The sequence below is a fragment of the Thunnus maccoyii genome, chromosome 18 (assembly GCF_910596095.1).
Source record: "Thunnus maccoyii chromosome 18, fThuMac1.1, whole genome shotgun sequence".
Classification (NCBI taxonomy): Eukaryota; Metazoa; Chordata; class Actinopteri; order Scombriformes; family Scombridae; genus Thunnus; species Thunnus maccoyii.
This window is the reverse complement of record NC_056550.1, coordinates 6,372,596-6,393,855: the sequence shown is the minus strand read 5'-3', so window position 1 is coordinate 6,393,855 and position 21,260 is coordinate 6,372,596. Positions and strand designations below refer to the sequence as shown.

Genomic DNA, 21,260 nt, shown 5'->3' with positions numbered 1-21,260 from the left:
AGAGAACTGGAAAATTATTTGCAGTCACAGCTGCAGCTTCAGACTGTGACAGAGATGTTTGTAGTGGCGGGAGCACAGCTGGTTTACATCGGTGAGAGCTGACCACGGGGCTATTGAGGTTGTTCTGATGAAGCAGGCAGGGAGGGGAGTGTTTTATTTCTACAGAATTAACAGAGGTTGTCTCAGAGAAGGGACGAGTCTCGAGGGCAGTAAGGCAAACGTGATGCAGGTTCACGTTACTTCAACCATCTGTTACGAAGTCTAATCTGGTTTAAATCAGAATACACTACAAAGATGTTTAATTTAAACTGCTGTGATATGAGATCATACTTATTTTAGTTGATAACTACATCACTGCCCATAAAAGTGATACTTTAAAGGAACATCTTCCTGCAGCTGCAGGTAGGTCTGCCCTCCGATTTTAAATTCTACAGGTTGTTGTTGTTGTTAGCCTTAATTTTTAAGCCTCTACATCCAATAATTGTCCTGCGAGGTTGAGTCAGGGGCAAGGCAGTTGAAATATTCATAGTCTCCTCTGGGATTCTGTTGAGTGGCCCATTCACTCCGTCCGCTCCAAGCTGCTGCAAGGAAATTGCTGGTTTTCTCCAACTGATACACCCAGAGGCGATGTGAGCACGGTGCAGCTCCGGCATATAAAAGCAGCCAGCCGCAGTCAGAGTCACAGAGGACATGCTTGTGCAATGTTACAGGGAGGCTGCTTGTTCTGAGAGCAATCAGAGAGGAGTTTCCACACAGCCTTAGTTTCATAATGTGGAAACACTTCAGGTGAAGAAGTCCTCTTTCTCTGAGAGAACAACTGCTCAAACCTGGATTTATTTATTTTAGGTAGCTTCAGTTATGACTAATTGTCAAAATCAACCTAGTCATGTCCATGGATTTCTTATTTCAAAGGTAGGACACATTTAAACATACATTTAAACTTACATGTGAAGGTAAATTCAAAGGACAAATGGCATGCTCTGAGGCTATCATTCCAAGTTACATTTCTTTTTTCCTAAATCTTCTTATTATGTCTTCTTATGTTAAAATGCTTTTTTAATTTTTGGGTAAAATTTACGGTTTGGATTGAGCCTATTTGTGGTCAGAGGATATGTCAAATGATAACAAATGGAAAGAAATTACATAACTTTTTACAGAAAAGGAAATGAAACACTCTCACATCAACTTCAAAACTGTGATAGTTGGAAGGAAAACGAGACTCCAGATGTGCGGTAATGTTTGGCAAGAAGGAGTTGTGTCTTAAAGTATATCGGATGTAACACATACAGTGTGCAGATTTACCGACTTCCTGCCTGTAAATAAATCTTCAATATAATCCCAGTAATGTATTCCTTACATGTTTATGTATGACTTGTTGTGAGCTGCATACAGTACAGATTTGATTTACTGATTTATTAAAGCCACTGTTTCATCACTGCTGCACAGTAACTGTATTTTTCAAGGAATGTGTGCAGCAATGTTCAGTGTCAACAGAAACTGTCAGAACTTGTTCAGACTGCTCGTTCTGCCTTGTACGAAGAGAAAAGTGAAGATCTTTGCGCCTGAACCTCAGAGTGTGCTGAGAACTGATTTGTTGTGTTTTAAAGATGACTCACTTTATCCTGAGAAGCTGTGCTTGTTCATAGAGACAACAGTAATGAAACACATTCTTTGACGTTTTCCCCCCATAAAATATTTGAAGCTCGTTATCTGATCCAATTTCTTTTCCCTCTCAGCACCTTCTCAGACAAAGGAACCACATCAGGCCCGGAGCCCAGCAGTGATGTTGGCAATGCAGCACTACAACACCTCGGGCATTATTGCCTCCTTTCCCCTCTCTAACCACACCACCATGGTGCAGGAGCCTGAGGTGGCAGCCGTAACCCATAATACCACCCGTCCACTGAGCACTCCCGCAGCTGCTGGCATCTCCATGACTCTGGGCATTGTGTTCAATGTGGTGGCCCTCGTCATTCTTGCCAAGGCTTACAACCGCTTCCGTAGACGCTCAAAGGCCACTTTCCTGCTCTTTGCCAGCTCCCTGGTGGCTACTGACCTGGCTGGACATGTTATCCCCGGAGCCCTCGTGCTGAGAAGATACTCAGCAGGCATTGAGTCCACTGGGACTGATCCAGTCCCCACCTTTCGAGATGATCCTTCGGGTGATCCTGACCCCTCTTGTCTGTTTCTGGGGAGTTGCATGGTGTTCTTTGGCTTGTGCCCACTCTTCCTGGGCTGTGCCATGGCTGCTGAGCGCTGTCTGGGTGTCACAAGGCCTCTGCTGCACGCTCGGCTGGTGACCACAGCAAGGACAAAGATAGCACTGGCCCTGATCTGGCTACTGGCTTTATGTGTGGCCCTTTTGCCCTTCTTCAGTTTGGGTGCCTACACTCACCAACACCCAGGGACATGGTGCTTCATTAGGGTGATGGAGGGCACTAAAGCGACTGATCTGGCCTTTGTCATGCTGTTCTCTGGACTGGCTTTGAGCTCTCTGGCCTCGGCCTTTGTGTGTAACACCATCAGTGGGATCACGCTAGTTAGAGCAAGGCTAAAGAAGAAGCCCAGCTCCCGACGCAGCTCGGCTAGGTCGCATGACACTGAGATGGTGGTCCAGCTGGTTGGCATCATGGTCACCTCCTGCATCTGCTGGAGCCCTCTGCTGGTGAGTTTGGGGTGGATCAGATTGGGAAAAAAGTGAAAATGTGTTGCACCAACGCCTTGTGTTATCTAACAGACATTTAATCACACTAAAAACAGGCATATTTTAATATGATTAAATGTCACTGTATGGATAGGGTATATGTGTTGTGTCTGATTTCTCAAATCACAGATCAGTGTTAAAAGGGGAAAAGGAAATTAACTTTATCAAATTTACTAATTTTTTAGGAAATTGCAAACAACTTTGATTACTTTTTAAAAATTTAGATAAACATGTCAATACACCACCATAAACATGACATTATGTTTAAGGGAAATAATTAATTCCATTAAAATGCATGACAAAACTATATCATTTTCTCAAATTCTCTGTATGCGCCCATGAAATGAAAGATGTTCATGAAAAACAAGACAAATCTTATTCATATTCGTGCAGCTTTTATTAAAACTGAGCGCTCGCTCATGTCAGATGAAGTGGTTTGTTGATTAGTTAGCTACAGTCTCTGACGTCATTTAGATAGCTAACACTCCAGGTCATTAGTAGCTGTTTGACTGCTAATAACAGAACTTTGGTATAATTTTACAGTTATAATTTAATACCAAAAGAACAAAGTAAATTAACAGACCTAAACTATTAAAGATTGAAACATTCCAGTTATGTCGTGCTTATAACTCCACACAGTGATACACAGTTTAGTCTGACTGTCAAAACTAAGAAGGGACAGCTCATAGCGTTTCATCACAGAAAGATGTTCAGAGCAGCAGGAAACAATTGAATTTCATGATCATTCCAAATGACTTAAGTAGCTTCACCATTATTTATGTTATCACTCGTGCCTATCAGAGAATGATCTTATTTAAACTCACATTACTGAGCACTGACAGAGTGCTCTGTCAGTGATAATATTGACCCAGAGAAGAGTTTGTTTAATTTATTGAGCATTCCTGGTGGCTTACAGCAGCTGCCTAAGAAATTTATTTTCTTATACTGTCAAACAACATTTTAACCCCTAACATGCAGATTTTTCTTGTTGGAAAAATCATCTCTTTGCTGTCTGACAGTATCATATACATATATTCTTTATCAGCATGTTTCACCTCTCCATTGAAGATATATGGTGTTTACACTACGTGAAATATTCAAACCTAAGACTCAGTGATTTTAATAGCTGCACCATTCTATCAAGCTGACATATTCTTGATGTCGTGTGTATAATTTAATTCACATTTCCAAAGATGTCAGACTGACATATTTGGTATTTTTGGGATCTTGAGGTCCCAAAAATACCAAGGGTGAGGTCTCTACCAGATAATAAAGTTCTGCGGGTGGAAGCAATGTTTGGCTGAACAGCATGAGGTTGTAATGACGCATCGCCAGATCAGTGCGGATGAAGGGGCTAAACAGTATTGCTATTATCATGAATCACAGATATTTTTTGCACAGAAAAAAAAAAAAAGGAACACATTATGGTTCTTAGTTAATTAATTCATTAAATTTAATGCATTTGCTCAACAGATGTATGAACTGCATAAATGCATCACAATTTGTTTCCATTATTTGGTCAAACATTTTGAGCTCATAATAATGTCACACTGCAGAAATATCCCAGATTTTTCAGGGTGTAAGCTTGAAAAGGATGTAACATGTCGGTTGTGAACAAAAGCATATTTGCAATAAAGTATTAGCACAGCCAAAAAACAAACATCTATTACATGAAATATTTCATCATCACTGCTATCTATTTGTTTTTATTTTATTAGGTGCTACAGGATGAGCCTAAAGCTGTTTCTTTGGTTGTTTTTAGATCTTTGGACTGATATCAGCCACACGGTCCTACAGTGGCTCCCTAAACAGTGACATAGACACTTATAGGAGCCTGATGGTGACGGGTGTCAGGATGGCAACCTGTAACCAGATCCTGGACCCGTGGGTCTATATTCTGCTGCGACGCGCCATCCTCAGGAAGATCTACCGCATCACTAGAAGGCAGGCCAGTTTCAAGGGAAGCAAGTTCTTTTCCGTCCGCTGGGATGTCAGCTCCTTTCAGAACTCAGAGAAGAGCAGTGCTAATAAGATTTAAGGGACTTATAGAGGAAGATAGAAAAACTGGCATCTATCAGTCTTCAAGGGATTCTCTGTCACTTGACAGCGGGATCAGCACTGAACCCAGGAGCCAAACATCTGGATCAGACTTCAGTGTTAAAAGGTCCCAAATGAAAATACATTACTCTCTTGGCTGGTGGGAAAGAGAGTCACCTTGGTTTGTGTGTATGAATTATTATGTGATGGGATCCCAAGTGGTTAAGAATTGTTTAAAATATAATTGACTGGCTGATGATAACCTCTTAGGTTGTTGTATGTATGAGCCAGTGTTACACCAGAAAGGGAAAAATCCCCAGCTCATTATAAACTGCTAATAGTGTATGCAATATGGCCTGTATGCAGGACACGTTTGCAATGTAGTCTGTCCTCTGTGAGAGCAGACGTACTGTAAATTTTAAAATATATATTTTGTTGGTTGGAGTATAATATGTTAACTTTTGCTGAAGAGAAGACTGTATCTAGTCTTGAAGCAAACATCTCACCACAAAAGTTTTGTCTGTAAACGTTATATTCGTTTTGTTCTCTGACATAATGTAAAAGTCAATGACTTGTGTAAATGCTCACACAAGAGAGCAAAAGAAAAGGCTGTGCTTTTACCTCAGCTTGAAGATGTGAAAAATATCCCGCGTGTGTCCAATGTAGTGCTGTGACATGAATGTGAATGTGTGTCTTTATTGCGTGTCTGTGAATATATCTACAGTATTTTCCCCGAGTGTATGGGGACTGAAGTGAAGCTATCTGTTGCAAAAAGCTAAATGAATGTGATATTGTCAAGAAAAGGGAATGTAAAATGACATAATAAATGGTTGCCTGTTAATATTTCATCTCATTCTTGTTTATAATTTGCATCATATTTTACATCTTTGTCAAAATTTGGTAAGATTTCCTATATGCAGCTATATTTGGACATGAGACCTTGTGCTGTTAAACATATAGCACATTTCATACACAGCGACTGGTCAAAGTGCTTTACAAAGTACATAAAATATGTAAGATAAGATTAGAATAAAAAAAACACACAGAATGTGTGTACAGGTAGGTTTTAGGTTTAGATTTAAAGCGATAGTTCAACATTCTGGGAAACATGCTTATTCACTTTCTTTAGAGTTAGATGAGAAGAGTGAAGATGTGCAATGATTTTCTATATTCCATTGTGGGCAATGCGCCTCAGTTTTGACTTTATTTCGATAGGTATCATTCTGGCATGTCCAGTCATTAATTTGTGCAATGTGCTGATGTGCATGGTCCCATATTGTGTGTCAATGGGACCATAGTTATTCAGTGAAAGAGGAACGTAAGTATCATCTGCATAAGTATGGTATCTTATCTTGTTTTGATAAACCTGATAGTATGTACAGATTGAATATAAAGGTGACAAGTATTGATCTTTGTGGAACTCCACAGGCCATACTGACTTGCTTAGAAGTAAGATTGCCAATGGAAATAAAAATGACTCCCATCTTGGACCTGAACCACTGGATGAAAATGGTGGATGGCATTCACATGACATAGTAATACTATAATAAGTAATATTGTAAAAGATAAGAAAAGCTTAACGTAATATAATGGTTCCTACAGTGTTACAGATCTTGTAAACAGTCGACATGATCAGCCAAGCAGACCCTAAATGACATTGAAAGACTCAGCTGGCAGAGTCCAGCTGTTTTTTTTCTTTCTTTAGTGACATATAAAACAACTACAATTTTCTTCTTCCACAAAATGATTAAAAAATAAAAAATATTTATCTTATGGTTTGCAGAAGAAAAGTAAAAAACAACAGGTAACAGGTATCCAGCCTTTGGATTAGAGGAAAATTGAATTGAATCAATGTACTGTTTAACCTCCTTTGTAAAAAACAACAACAACAACAAGAAGTTAGGCTTGTTTATATCTGTAAATATGCTGAGTAAAAAGCAGTCAGGCTTGTTTTTTTCATCTCTTTATTTATAGAAAGCATCACTTACATCATGTGACATTGAAACAATAACAAAAAACACTTAGTCATCAAAATGAAATAAAGATAACATCACAGGCATGACTTCACTCTCAATTGGTTGATACACTCAATATGGTAACGGGACATAGGGTAAAAGTAATAAAAAATAAAAATAAATAAATATAAACTTAGAAAAGGTAGGCAGTAAAGGTAGGCCATAAAATCAGATTTCTTTAAAAATTCTTGCAGCATACTAACTACAGCCATGCTTGTTGAAAGGTGGACCATTCAATTCACCACCATCACTAGACACGCCCCACTTTCGGTACCCCCTTTTTTCGATTGGCTGAGATTCCAGTCGAATGCAACTTTCCGTCCAATGAGCATCGTCGTTTTTCACATCGTGGGCGTTTCCGTTCGCAGTACTCCTGCTGCTGTCCAGACCGGGAGCTACTAGCGTGCAGCGCAGCGCCGTCCATTAGCAGAATCGACACCACGGTAAGAAAGAAACATGTAGTTTCACCCCTTAATGTAATTATAATTAAACGTTAGTTGGACACTGAGCGCCAAGGAAACTGACGAAGCTCTCTGGTGTATAATAACTTGTTTATAAGCGCTCGGGAAATGGCTCCATTTGGCTTTGTTCGGCTAAGCTAAAGCGCTAACTGTAGCTGAACATTCAATGGGGTGTCAGTCTTGTCTCCTCGACCATTTTGGTGCCTGATTGGCAACACACTAATATCCAAATAGATACAGACTTCCCAATCGCATATTTTCACTTCTGTGTAGTTCCACAGCTGACAAACATGATAGTTAGTTGATATTCTTTTGTGCTGTGGTTTGGTGAGCATGTCGGCGCGTCGCAGGTTTAAACGACGGCTTTTTGTGGGGGTTGGAAGCTGACTGTAGTCGACACTCAGCTTTTGGATTGCATTAAAATGGCGTCTGTTTTTAAATTCCCCCATGAAGCTGTAAGGTCTAAATGTCATAGGCCACCTGTTAATAGCTCTATTTTCCTCCTGGAATAAAAGTGGAGTTTAACAGGTGCAACATTAGCTTGTAGGTCTTTGATTACAACAGCAGGTCACACTTCAGTAACTTGATGACTGAAAAATAAACACACGGGTAATGCTTATGCATTTGCTTTGGTTGCTGCAAAAAGACAAACAACAAAACCTAGATTGTTCCAGTAGTGTTCAGTAGTGCTGTGAATGATCTTAAAGATCCTCTCCAGGCAAGTGCTAAGACATACAAAAATACTCTGCATGGAGCAATAACATGTGTCTGATATGGGTTTTCCACAAAAAAGTATAATTACCACGTTAAACTTCTTAAAATTATTTAATCTCCCTCTCCCTCATTTAAAAATTCAAGAATCTCTTTATTTTAAACTTTACTGTAAAGTCCATTGTCAGTGTTTGTGCACTGGAGGCTTCAAGTTTCCACATCACATTTGTGTAAGTTGAATATTGGCCCAGAATTGGCTTCAAAACTAGTTGTAATATCACAAACCATGTACACAGGCCCACCCCATAAAACCGGATTTTTAATGAGCACAGAAAAACTTTCCACTTTAGGCAGATTAATGTGAAAACAGCCTTCTGGTATCAAACTGCACATACATGATTCTGCACAGTGAAGCACAAACATCCAACTGAAGGAACAAGAAGAAGAACATATTTTTGAGTGGAGGGGGACTTAAAAGTTTGCACTAGAGATGTCCTTCCTTCCGTCTCTACACCACTATTTCATCCTGATCACATCACTACGATGTATTTAGACAGTAGCAGTCACCCTCACGTCATTTGAGACAACACAGATGAACAGTCAGTCATCCATGAAGCTGATTGGGATGACCTCTGCACAGCATGCTCCACTTTCTAGTAGCACTGCCCCCTTACTATTACACATAGTGTATTTTAAGATTATGTCTACGTCTGCTAGAAATATGAACACATGAATCGGCCTGTGTATTTGAAATCTGCTTCATCACAATCATCCATTGCTACAGCTGGTGAATACTTTATTTCACTGAGAGATAAACAAAGATTCTTCAGTGACTGAATGTGAAGTGTTTTACCCTTTTCAGTGTTATTTGCCTTAGGAATGTTTAGTAAACATATTGCACATTCACAGAAATTGCTTTAAATCAAATATGTGTGCCATCCATTTATCTTTTGTGGTTTTGGTGTAGTTTTCAGTTGGCTGCAGATTTGCCCACAGTGTCATTTGACTTCTGCTATTCATCTTTTTTTTAATGTGTGTTTTTCCCTCTGTAGAGACGGACTGCAACATTGTCATCTGCTGCTGGGAATCCCTTTTGTAACACGGTCATTCACTGGATATAAGAGTCACCACCGTCTCTACAACAACAATGGTATTTAAATGAATTTTCAATATTATTTGTGGTTATGTGTCTCTGTGTTACTGGTGTATATGTCTGAGACAGGCAGACAAGCACAGTACAGGACACACTGGCCTTTTTGTTAAATAACTCTGTTAACAGGACAAATAAATATGTCACATCTAATTTAAGTCACAGGACTGGTGCCAGCCTTTTTGTCATCCCAGTCTGCCCCGGGCTTTTAGGAACACACGCTGCAGCTTCCACATCACTGCTCTCCTCTAAATTGGCTCTGGCTGCCTGTACACACACTCGGCTTGCTTTTGTAATCACTGGTGTTAGAAGCTTGGCCTAGACATGAGACCTTGTGTATTCAGCATTTTTAATTTATCAAGGACAAGGGAGTGACAGAGAAAGTAGGATTGTCAGTAGATTTGAGTGGAACCGTTTAATCTTGAGAAAAGCTTCAGGTTGACCAGATAAGCAACATTAATCAAGTTAGTTAAAATCTGGAACATTTTTCAGATTTCTCTCTGATAGGTATCTAGGTAGCTTGGTAATCCTGCTTCATGAGAAAGGCCTCTGTTGTATAAATAGTATGACTGGTTGTTTAATTCTTGCAGTACAGATGGGGGGGGCTTAATGCATTATCAGAAGTAGATGTCAGGTTTTGCTTTGCTTTGTGACAGAGTTAAAAACACCTCTCCTGAATGTTTTTGTCATGCACTAAGACCACAATGTCATAATGTGTGGTGTGTTCAGAACCCCTCTGGTATTTCTTCTTTATTCATGATCTTTCTTCTTTTCACCCCTAGCCTCCCCCGATGCGCCACCGCTCCATGCGTGTCTTCATGAATGATGACCGCCACGTCATGGCCAAACACTCTGCTATCTACCCAACTCAGGAGGAACTGGAGAGTGTACAGAACATGGTGTCCCACACAGAGCGGGCCCTCAAGGCCGTCTCTGACTGGCTGGATAAGCAGGAGAAAGGATCGTCAAAGTCTGACTCTGATGGCACAGACACTGATAAAGAGAGGTGAGGAGATGTCAGGGATACCATTCTTCATGTTCAATCAGTAGAAATTAAATGTATACACACATGGCTCAGTGTTAGGGGTGAGATTTAGTCAGATTTGTGAATTTCTCTGTCATATAACATGGTATTGACTAACATAAGCATGGGCACACGCCTAATAAACATTTACTGGATAATGGACTATGGATATGGACCAGTGATGGACCAACAACTTCTCTCATAGCAAGCGCATCATGTAATTCTCATTCTTCATGTAATACATTCTCTCTGACTTATTTCCAGTGAAAAGTTTGAAATTGGACCATTACTCAAATTGTCAGTGTTAGTCCTGGTTTGATGTCTCTTCCTTTTCTTTCTTTGTCGTATCCGCTGTGTCTTTTGAAAGTGAGCACAAAGAACAGGCCACCCGCTCTCTGCGTGGCGTAATGAGGGTGGGCCTGGTTGCCAAGGGCCTGCTACTGAAGGGGGATCTGGACCTGGAGCTGGTGCTCCTATGTAAGGACAAGCCTACCATCAGTCTACTGAAGAAAGTGTCTGAAAACCTTGTTACGCAGCTCAAGGTGGGAACATAACTCAGCTAATGAAGTGCACTGAATAAAATCTCAAGATATGTACTAAGCGGAACAGTTGCTCTCTAGGGGACAAATGTTGTAATGGTGACTTTGCTCTTCCACAGCCGGTCATGGAAGACAAGTATGTGGTTAGCCAGCACATCCGCGAGGCCAGTATTGTCATCAAGAACACCAAGGAGCCCCCTCTCACCCTCACCATTCACCTGACTTCCCCTTTGGTTCGTGAGGAGATGGAGAGGGCTTCTACAGGAGGTAAGCTCTTTCACAAGGACCTGAGTGTTTTCACCTACTCACTCCTCCAGCAGGGAGACCAGGCAACGCAACCAGGCAAGACAGATATTGTTTATTGGGCCTTCAATGGAGCTAGGGGACAAGAATGCACCGTCACATAATGAAACTGTGCTATGCTTATAGCTCTCTAGACACTCTCATAGTTCCATGTAATGTAATTGTACATTTTTGATGGCCCAATATACAGTATAGGGCAGGTAGTTTACTGACTACTGAAGACATGGATTTCTCTTACCCCCCATAATGATCAAGGTCACCAATGAAATGAAGGCTTACTGAGAATTTAACCAAATACAAAAAGAGAGACCACTTTGTTTGCATGTGTTTTATCATTGATGATGAACGGTTTGCATTGCAGCAAAAATGAGTAGCACAATGTGTAGTGAAACTGTCCTTTGGTTGTTAGACCCAGCAGTGGGCTACTGACTGTCTCTGATGTTCCTTAGCAGGGAAGGTGTGGGGTTACAGATAATGACAAGGGACACTTGGATTCTGCATGTAGGTCCATCCACTCTCAAAATCCACGGGATCATCCCCAGTTGATACATAGTTATATATATATATATATTTATATGTATATATACATATACATATATATATATATATCTATCTTAATTGTAAGTTAGTTTTGACGGCTCTCTGAGGATTTCAACAGGTGTTGAACCTTGACCTTATCTGTAGCCCTGTGCTAACAGTGATGCCCAGTTTGGGTCTCTTTGTTTTTAAAGCCATCAGTTTTGCTGCAGTGTGGACCTGTTTTGATACCCACCTTTTGTGCATCTGATAACTTCTACCTGTGGTTCCAATTCTGATTCTCTCTGTCAAGCCTTCTAGTTTGTCAATTTTTAGGGACGCTGGACCTTTGACCAACTGGCCGCTCTCTGTCTCGGAAGGGGCAAAGTGCAGTGTACCCAATATAGGGGCAAAGGGGAGGGGCTCTACCTCCTGTTAACACCAGAAGGGAAAACACTGAAACTGAAGCATCCATTTCAGTTGAAGCAACCATGGAGAGACAACCTCCCATTTGATGCAACCAATTATCCCTTAAGAAATGCACATTTTTTACGTGTTTTATTTTTTACCAAGTCAAGTTATAACCCACTTACACAATACTGTCGCCCTGGTGGGTTTTAAGTCTAAATATTCTGTGCCGGGCCATGCAAAACCATATGAACTGGGAGGTTGAGAGTGTTTGGTTGTTCTCCAGTGGAGGGGTCCCCCTCCCCTTTCCCCTCCTGCCTGTGGTTTGGGAAGGCTGCCTGTGTTCCCCCTGGCCGGCTGACAGAACTCCCCTTGGTCAAACTGTACCTTGTCTTCTTATTCCACCTGCCAATAGAAACGCTTTCAGTCAACGATCCCCCGGATGCTCTGGACAGGCAGAAATGCCTAACTGCCTTGGCGTCTCTCCGCCACGCAAAGTGGTTCCAGGTTTGGATCTTGTCTTTATTTGTCTCTAAACCAGAAGTAGTTTTGAGTTTGGTTTTATGCTTTATGTTCTTTTGTCTTTTTATTTGGGCGTTCCATGTGTTTTGTTTTCTTTTATTTACTCTTTTGAAGTGTATTTCCTGTAGTAATAATTGATGATCTGGATGTTTGTTTCTTAGGAAACCTTTGTCATTACACTGTTGTAGACTTGCTTTGCTCACTTAACAGATTTTACCGCAGCGCCATTTTTAAAGAAGTTAATTTCTGCTTTTTAGTCCCTGAGTTCATTAGTCTCCTTGAGTTTAACAACTGCTTGACTCAAATTAGTAGTGAAAAAAAAATCTGGGACTAATACACCATGTATCCAGGTGCAATATTTCTATAATGTCAGTGTTGGTGTAAGTGAGTTGTTGTTGTTATTTTCACATTTAAGCAAGCTACTTGTAGAGCACTTTTTGCAGACCCATTTTGTAGTTTTGAAGAGAAATGTTTTTTGTAGTGAACTGTGTTGATAATAAGTCATCATAGTGTTGTGGCTTGTGTCATCTTTGGCTTTCACACTATAACAATCAGTGCTCCATCTCTGCAGCTTGTTTTTGTAGAGAATGTGGCCTCAACTTTTCCTGCTCTCTGGCTATTTCTGTTACTCTGTGTGCCACAAAATCATCAGGAATATTGCACCTTGAGTAGTATTTTTATTTTTTATTTATTTATTTTTTTTACAGTCACTGACTTAACCATTACCCCTTTTAATCACAGTACATGAAAGCTCACTCTTTTCAAAAATAGTGCACTTGATTCTCTCATTATAGCTGGTATTAAGTTTGAGGTGGAATTATTTACACTTTTCCTGATCGTAATGTTTTATGTCTGATAACTACCATCAATCATGTTGGCAATTAACTTACAGCCATGAATGTGAATGATTATTATAAGTAGGGTCTTCCAACAAAGTGATCAAACATTATTCTGCCATCAAATATCGTATATTTCCATAATGACAAAGCTAAGCTTTATAGTCTGTGTGGCTTCATTTTCATTTATTTTCATGTATCGTATGTTTATCTTGCTTTACATCCCATACAATCTTCCTGTTTGACTTAAGGCTGCTTGTCCTCCTCGTGCTCCTCCCTCCCCCCTCCCCTGCTTGTGTCCCCAGGCTAGAGCCAATGGGCTGCGCTCCTGTGTCATCGTCATCCGGATCCTAAGGGACCTGTGCGCCCGCGTCCCCACATGGGCTCCACTCCGTGGCTGGGTGAGCGATAGCCTCCTCCTGTTTAGCAGCGCGTTGTATCATAGCACTAAATATGATACAACACGTGCATTTTATTCACTCTTTCACCGCTTAACGCACTGGTTACACAAAATATGAACACCAGCCTATGTGGCAGAATATCGTTTTTCCTTTTAACAAAGCTTTTGTCTGCTTGGATACAAAATAACAAGGCACCGCCATCATGGCTGTTGAATTGCTGAGATACTATCAAAGGCGGTGAACTAAAATCTCCAAGCTTAAAATAGCATCCTCGAACAAAGAGTCTCCTCTCTCTCTCTCTCCTGCTGTGCAGCCACTGGAGCTGATCTGTGAGAAAGCCATTGGTACAGGGAACCGGCCCATGGGGGCAGGAGAAGCTCTGCGCAGAGTTTTAGAGTGTCTGGCTTCAGGAATCCTCATGGCAGGTACGAACGCATGTGTGTTCTCCACATGTTATTTCATTTCATTTTAGTTTGTTTTCTGTGTGTAAAGGTGATCCAAAACTGTCATTTCCTCATGTTGTAGATGGTGCTGGAATCTGTGATCCATGTGAGAAGGAATCCACAGACGCTATTGGTCACTTGGACCAACAGCAGAGAGAAGACATCACAGCCAGCGCACAAGTCAGTAAGATAAAAATGAACGTGTGTTTTCACAATGTGGTAAATGTAAAATTCACACCCCGCCTCTTGTATCTCCAGCATGCCTTAAGGCTGTCAGCTTTTGGACAGCTTCACAAAGTGCTTGGAATGGACCCCCTCCCCTCAAAAATGCCCAAGAAACCTCGCAGTGAGACTCCGATTGATTACACAGGTAAAGCAGGCTAGCTCACAGTAGAGGCTGTCGGTTATTTCTTTATATCTGTGGTGTAGATGCAATGGAATAAGGTGCCTTGTACGTTACCATGACACAATTTTGTGTGTCCCTGTGATTTAGTGCAAATCCCACCCAGTACGGCGTACGCTCCACCAATGAAAAGGCCCATCGAGGAGGAGGAGGGAATCGATGACAAGAGTCCCAATAAGAAGAAGAAAAAGCTGCAAAAGAAATGTAAGTGCTCTTTTAGCTCTTGCATTTGTTGCAACCTCAAGTTGTGAACTATTCCCACATCAAAAACAAACTTTTCTAGTGAACATAAAGGTTGTGCTGAAAGGATGGCTCTGTCAATGACGGATTTTGATAAATCTTTTATAATTGTAAATTGAATATCTTTCAGTTTTGGACTGTTGGTTGAACGAAATAAGCAATTTCACCTCTCAGAACTTGTGATTTTTCTATTTTTGGCACTTTATAGATGAAACAATTGATTTGAAAAAATACTTATTAGATAATGAAAATAATGATGATTTGCAGCTCTGTTAAATCTGTTTCTTACTGTATAACAAGCTGCTATTGTTGGATGTATAATTCCTTCATTCTCTCCTGTCCACCAGCTCCAGAGGAGAAGGCTGAGCCTCCCCAGTCTATGAACGCCTTGATGAGGCTCAATCAGCTGAAGCCGGGTCTTCAGTACAAGCTGATATCTCAGACCGGCCCAGTTCACGTTCCTGTCTTCACTATGGCTGTGGAAGTGGATGGAAAAACCTTTGAGGCTTCTGGTCCATCCAAACGCACTGCCAAGCTGCACGTAGCTGTAAAGGTGAGCTCAGTTTGTATAACAGGAAATATCTTAAGTAAACGTTACATTTTAATGTTGCTTCAAATCCTAACTTTTCCCTGAAATAGATTTTTTTTTGTTTGACATTTCTTTGCATTTTTTCAACCACAATGACTCTGTTTGGACAATTGCAGGTCCTGCAGGACATGGGTCTGCCCACAGGAGTGGAACTAAAGACCGCTGAGCCAGTAAAATTGGAGGAAGCAGTCGCAGCTACCACTGTGGAAGAACTGAGGCCAGTAGTAACACCCATTGAAATGACCACTGCTGCTACAGGAACAGCCAATGCAGACACCACTGATGCTGCAGAGGTACAAAGCTTCTCCCCCCCGTGTGTCAGCAAGCGACAATTACGTGCATGAAACTGCCCGGCTGAACGCTCTAATCTTACCAACCGTCTCCCCTTTCTTCTCAGACCGCCCGCCAACAGGGACCAATCCTCACTAAACACGGCAAGAACCCTGTGATGGAGCTGAACGAGAAGCGCCGCGGCCTGAAGTATGAGCTCATCTCTGAGACAGGCGGCAGCCACGACAAGCGCTTCGTCATGGAGGTGGAGATCGACGGGCAGAAGTTCCAGGGGACTGGATCCAACAAGAAAGTGGCCAAGGCTTACGCTGCCCTGGCTGCTTTAGAGCGGCTCTTCCCCGAGGGCTCTATGGCTGAGGCTGCTAAGAAGAAAAAGGGACCACCCATGGTAAGCACCCAGGGTGGATTTGTTTTGTTTTCAAAATCTGTGTACAATAACGATAATTTAAATGATATACAAAATTAATGAGATGCTGAAATAAAGTGTTTTTTTCCCTCTCTAGCACACTCCAGGCTTTGGCATGATGGGAGCCTCTGGAGTTGGAGATGCAGCTACTCCCAGGGGCAGAGGGAGAGGAGGACGAGGTCGTGGAAGGGGCAGAGGCTTCAATAATGGAGGAGGCTACGGCCAAGGAGGTAAAAAGCCACATTTACTATAGCAGACACACTGTATGTGCCGGTAAAAACATTAGTAGATATGACTGACTGTGTCACATCAGCATATTAAACCTGTGTCATCCACCCAGGTGGCTTCGGAACGTATGGTTACGGGAACAACGCTAACTCCGGATACAGTGAGTGTTCATTTCACCCTTTATAACCCTGCTTTGATTTGATGTGTGCTCTCTCTCTGGGCTGCAGTCAGGCTTTCATTTACCATGTGAGATATCCAAACAACTGTCTCAGCCAGTGTGTCAGCATAGATGTTCTTGTGTTCTGCTCGGGCACAATGTTGCATCTGGACAGGACTCTGAAAAAAAACAAACAAACAAAAAACAGCTTTTACCACTTCTGTGTTACAACAACCTGATCAGGGAATGTAGCCTGTTATAGAAAACTTCACTCCACAATCCAGCAATCAAGACCATATAATAACCAAAGATGTTGGGATGTTCCCAGTTCAATGATTTTACATTTCTCTGCTTTAAGCCACAGGATTGAATCTCTTTTTGACTCTTCCCCCTCCCCCCCTCTCTTATGAGAACCCCTTTCTTCCTTCTGGCAGCCTGTTCTGAGGACTGACCTACCTGAGCGTGACAGGAGCAGAGAAATCTAAAAAAAAACAAAAAACCCAACAACTCAGTTTGAACGCAATCTGACCAAATGAGTCATTAAGCTGCCGCTTTTATGGCAGCAAAAAAAATTCCAAATAAACAAATCTAATTTTGATTTTTTTTTTCCCCCCTTCTCTGCCCTGTCTCACTCTTTAGGTGACTTTGTCTCAGACTGCTATGGCTACCACGAGTTTGCAACATAGACCTTCCCCAGTCTTACAAAATACAAAAAAAAAAAAACACAATCCCGTAGAGAGGATGATAAAGGACAGAATACTCAGTAGTGTTCCAGCAGCATCATGAACTCCCTTCACCACCAAGTCCGCAACCCTGGAAATAAAGCGACAACCCCTCCAATCCACTTGTCACCTTGGGGAGACGATCTGCCACTGCATGCATGTAGCCATAAGTCATCTTCTGTTCTCTCAACTTGCTGTGGACGTACCCGAACATCTGGACCTCCCCAAACTGCAGGGCTGATTTATTGTAAATGGCCTCCATCTGTCGGACCGGGGACGGGGCTTTGTTTGTGTTCATTTGGATCATGATTAAATGAAAGCCTGTGGGAGCTGGACAACAAAATGCCTTTTGGATTTTGTCAAGACCACAACAGCCTGGTTTCTCTCTCTGTCTCCATACTGTTTACTTAGATGAGAATACTGAATTGTTTTTATTTCCTTTAAAATGCCTTTCTGTCACTTCCAATCATGATTAAGCTGTTTTCTTTTTGTATATCTTTTTTTTTGTTTGTTTTTTTGCTTTTGAAAAATGGCCACATTGTTTATGTAAAATCTGCTGTTTGTGTGTCATATCAGCAACACTGTTCGGTCACGGCTACACTGAATGCATGATGCTCTTACTTTGGCGGTGTTTAGTAGTCGCAGTATCCCATCTGTAACAGCAGTAGGCATTGATGAACTGAGGCTGTTGGCACCAAGTTTGCACACAGACTCTAGTTGTTTTTATATGTTTTTGTTTTGTTTTGTTTTTTTAAATAAATGTCCATTCATTACTGTATTACTACAAGGTCTGATTCCATTTCTGTGTGCATGATATGAAAGTATTTCACAGAGCCAATATACAAAAACATCATGTTATGTCTGTTTTAAGACTGTGCCATGCTGTTATTTCCCAGATTACTACAACAACGGTGGTACAAACGGAGGAGCCGGGGCATCAAGCAGCCCGTCAGGTGGCCCTCCAGCCAGCACATCACCAGGATCAGCACAGGGTTCCTATGGCTCATACTACCAGAATGATGGAGCCTACACTGCCACCTCTGCTGCAAAACCGCACAAAAAGAAACCCCCCATGCACAAAGGAACAAAGTCACCCTTTCCAGGTCCCCCGGGTGTGAGCAGTGGGTCCGTAGGAGGCTACCAGCCCAGCAGTCCCTCAGGGCAGGGCCCCTATAGCCAGTATGGCCAGGGCTATGGGCAGGGAAAGAAGAGTTTCCACCAGAACCAGGGGGGGACGGGTGGATACTCGTACAGCACGGCCTACCCGAGCCAGGTGACGGGGGGTGCTGGAGGTAGCCAAGACTACAGTTATGAAGGTGAGTTAAAAGGGTTTTTAAGGATGTTTCAAGATATTCAGTTCTGAAACCACATTGATTCAGAACAGGATTTTACATCAGAGGTCCTAATTACAACATACTGCTGCCACAATGACAAGAAAAGTCTTGACGGTTTTGTTATAAGAAGAAAAAAATCTGGTTTTTAACAAGCTCCTTGTTAATGTTACATAATTTTCCCTTCATGAGAATTTGACTTGCATATTTGACATCTATTTAATTGCACTCCTTGAACAGTAAATTAATGTTTTCATTTAGATATGTGTAATGTAGACTCTTGACTTGTGTAAGACTGCAGAAGTAAACTGTTTTGACCTTTAACTCCTCAGCAAGGGTCTCACATGATTGGCTCTTAAGCATTAAGGACGATGAAGCAACAGTAGAGTTCAACACAAACATTGTTTTCTATACAAGCACAAGAACACGCAAACAGAAACATGAGACTCTTTCTAATCATTTCTGTGTTACCTCATTATCAAAGAACTTTCTGGTTATTATGCAAAATCAATGTTTTTTTGTTGAAGCACACATTACAACGACATACTGACTCATCTGTAAGAAACTTTTTTCCGGTTATGAAATAAGTTGGTTTATAGTTTTAACAAGAAGCTTCCATTTTCCTCAAATTAGAGGATCCATATTAAGATATATACAGTATCTATACTTGTGGAGGTTGGAATACACACAACATAAATGGTCTACATAACTTCAGTAAGGTAGAGTATGTGATCAGGAAGGATAGCTAGCGGGATACTAATGAGATACAAGCTGTGAGATAAATGTGCATTTAATGTTCATGAGATCTGTTTTTGTGTAATGAGATAGTTTTGTGATCAAGCTAGTGTAACAAAAACATCTCGTTAAAACTGAATCATTTGGTATGTAGTCATAAAAACAGGTCATTATAACTTGAAACATCTTATAACAAGAAAAGCTGCAGCTCCTTGTCAATGTGAAATTCACACGTAACACTTCAGCATAAAACAAAACCCTGCTGTGATTATGACTTTCCCTGTTCTCTTAGAAATGTGTAACTATCACATGCTTTCCTCACAGGTTTCAACAGCCAGTCCAATTACAACTCACAAGGAGTAGGAGGAGACAACCAGGGCTTTGGCACCAACCACTCTCAGTACCACAACCCAGTGGGCTACGGCAGGGGAGACGGCAATTACCAGTACAGATAGACTGTTATCAATCTCGTTTGTGAATCGTCGGCACCAAGCACCCCCAGCATCAGTGTCTCAAGCCTTCTCCAAAGAAAGCGATTGATGGCTTGCCTGTGCTCTCTTGTCTTTTCCATGTTTGCTGTTTATGTGCTTTTTGGTTTCTGTGTGGCACATGTGGGCAAAAAGATGTCGGAGCTGAGTTGTGGCTGAATTTAGTGGTCTGTTTCAGTGGTCTGGTCAGTGCTCAGTCTTGTGTTTTTAGGTTTTTCTTGTTTTTTTTTGTTTTTTTTAAAATCTATGCTACCAGTCCTCATCACTAAATATGAAGTCTGATGCTACAAATTACTCACCTGCTCTGACTTGGTTTCCTGCTTTATAGAGTTGTGTGGCAACGGCAGGTTTTTTTTTGTTGTTTTGTTTTTTTTCCCCTCATGTGTAACTAGTCAAATGTTGTAGTTTTAAACTACAAAGGCTGTTGTATTTTTGTAACATTTAAATAGACTCTGTTAGCTTGTTCTTTTCATCATTGCGTGTAACTTTTGCTTCTTTTGTAATTTACCTAATGTGATTTAGTTATTTTAATAAAATCTTTTTGGAGGTTACTGGAAAATACACTTACATTCTGATGTTGAAATCCAGCTCAATGTATTTTTTAATTGGGTAGGATTTGTTCCTGTTAATGTGTAATGATGTGTGTGTCTGTATTAATACATTTTTAGTTTGAAAAGAGGTCTTTAGTTAGTTTTTTACTTAAAGTATCAAAGTAGATATAATGTGGATTTTTGACACTGAGCAGAGAAAGATCCTGTAATGTCAAAGTATTTGCCCCCTTTAATGTGACACACCTGAATCATGGCTTGTGCACTCACTTGTGTGTTGTCATGGGGTTTCATTGATTGCAGTATAAATACAGCTGTATCTAGAAGGTGATTGAATAGCAGAAGTTGGAATAGATACAAGAACATTAAGTCACTAAACAGCCAACTTCCGGTTAAATCAAGCATGTAGAAATGGAGAGTGAGTGCGGCTCAGCTGTAAATCTGCCTTGAGCAGACCGTCCTTGATAACTGAGTGCGAGAATGAGACTGAGGGAGTTGTGAGCTACTGAGACTGTGCAGACAGTTTTACAACATTTAGACCTTCATGAGAGAGACTCACATGATATCTGGGCCACGGCATGCCAGAAGGCACATGGGAGACTGAAGTCAGCTGGAAGAAGCTTCTATGTTCCAATAAGACCTAAATTGTGCTTTTTGAGCTAAACACTGCTCATCATTATAAACACAGCATCCCCAGTGAGAAATATGATGGCGAGACGCTTCTCATCAGCAGGCCCTAGATGGCTTGTGAGGGTAAAATAAATGCAGCAAAATACAGAGGAAAACCTGATGCTATGGAGAAGATTTGTTTTCCAGGAAGGCAATGAAGCCAAGGCTACGCTTCAAACAAACAATTTTAATATACTGAGTCCAGATCTCAACATAATCCAGAATTAGTGGCTAGACTCGGAAAAAAAGCTTCATTCAATCCCCATGCAACCTGACAGAGCTGATGCAGTCTGGCAAGGAGGATGGTGGAAAACTGCAGCACATTAGAGGTTTATCCACATTCTGTCAAGGCTGGAATTGCTGCCAAAGGTGCATCTACCAAA

General features: G+C 41.2%; 2 protein-coding genes across 5 annotated transcripts; both read left to right on the top strand.

Annotated features, from left to right (window-relative positions):
- The first annotated feature begins 234 nt into the window (after positions 1-234).
- Positions 235-5,582, top strand: LOC121883431 (prostaglandin E2 receptor EP1 subtype-like). Of its 3 annotated transcripts, none has more exons than XM_042391688.1 (3): positions 235-402; positions 1,737-2,665; positions 4,467-5,582. In XM_042391688.1, the coding sequence occupies exons 2-3, from the start codon at positions 1,784-1,786 to the stop codon at positions 4,740-4,742; spliced, it is 1,158 nt and encodes a 385-aa protein (XP_042247622.1). In that variant the 5' UTR covers positions 235-402; positions 1,737-1,783; the 3' UTR covers positions 4,743-5,582. The 3 variants fall into 3 exon arrangements, with proteins under 3 accessions (XP_042247622.1, XP_042247623.1, XP_042247624.1); XM_042391689.1 differs by lacking the exon at positions 235-402 and adding an exon at positions 462-912 and having other exon boundaries at positions 4,423-4,559; XM_042391690.1 differs by lacking the exon at positions 235-402 and adding an exon at positions 467-912.
- Positions 5,583-7,092: 1,510 nt separating this feature from the next.
- ilf3b (interleukin enhancer binding factor 3b) lies at positions 7,093-20,339 on the top strand. Of its 2 annotated transcripts, XM_042392021.1 has the most exons (18): positions 7,093-7,199; positions 8,981-9,078; positions 9,861-10,084; positions 10,470-10,644; positions 10,761-10,908; positions 12,284-12,375; positions 13,532-13,627; positions 13,941-14,052; positions 14,153-14,250; positions 14,329-14,440; positions 14,564-14,677; positions 15,061-15,266; positions 15,419-15,595; positions 15,700-15,981; positions 16,097-16,229; positions 16,340-16,387; positions 18,003-18,422; positions 19,497-20,339. In XM_042392021.1, the coding sequence occupies exons 2-18, from the start codon at positions 9,076-9,078 to the stop codon at positions 19,625-19,627; spliced, it is 2,571 nt and encodes an 856-aa protein (XP_042247955.1). In that variant the 5' UTR covers positions 7,093-7,199; positions 8,981-9,075; the 3' UTR covers positions 19,628-20,339. The 2 variants fall into 2 exon arrangements, with proteins under 2 accessions (XP_042247955.1, XP_042247956.1); XM_042392022.1 differs by lacking the exons at positions 18,003-18,422; positions 19,497-20,339 and adding an exon at positions 17,024-17,884.
- Positions 20,340-21,260: the final 921 nt, after the last annotated feature.

Bases quoted from the DNA above. Each gene is read 5' to 3' on its own strand.
- LOC121883431 (XM_042391688.1), top strand. From the start codon at position 1,784: ATGTTGGCAATGCAGCACTACAACACCTCGGGCATTATTGCCTCCTTT. The intron at 2,666-4,466 runs GTGAGTTTGGGG...GGTTGTTTTTAG, and splicing joins TCTGCTGGAGCCCTCTGCTG to ATCTTTGGACTGATATCAGC.
- ilf3b (XM_042392021.1), top strand. The intron at 14,251-14,328 runs GTCAGTAAGATA...TTGTATCTCCAG, and splicing joins ACATCACAGCCAGCGCACAA to CATGCCTTAAGGCTGTCAGC. The intron at 15,982-16,096 runs GTAAGCACCCAG...TTCCCTCTCTAG, and splicing joins AGAAAAAGGGACCACCCATG to CACACTCCAGGCTTTGGCAT.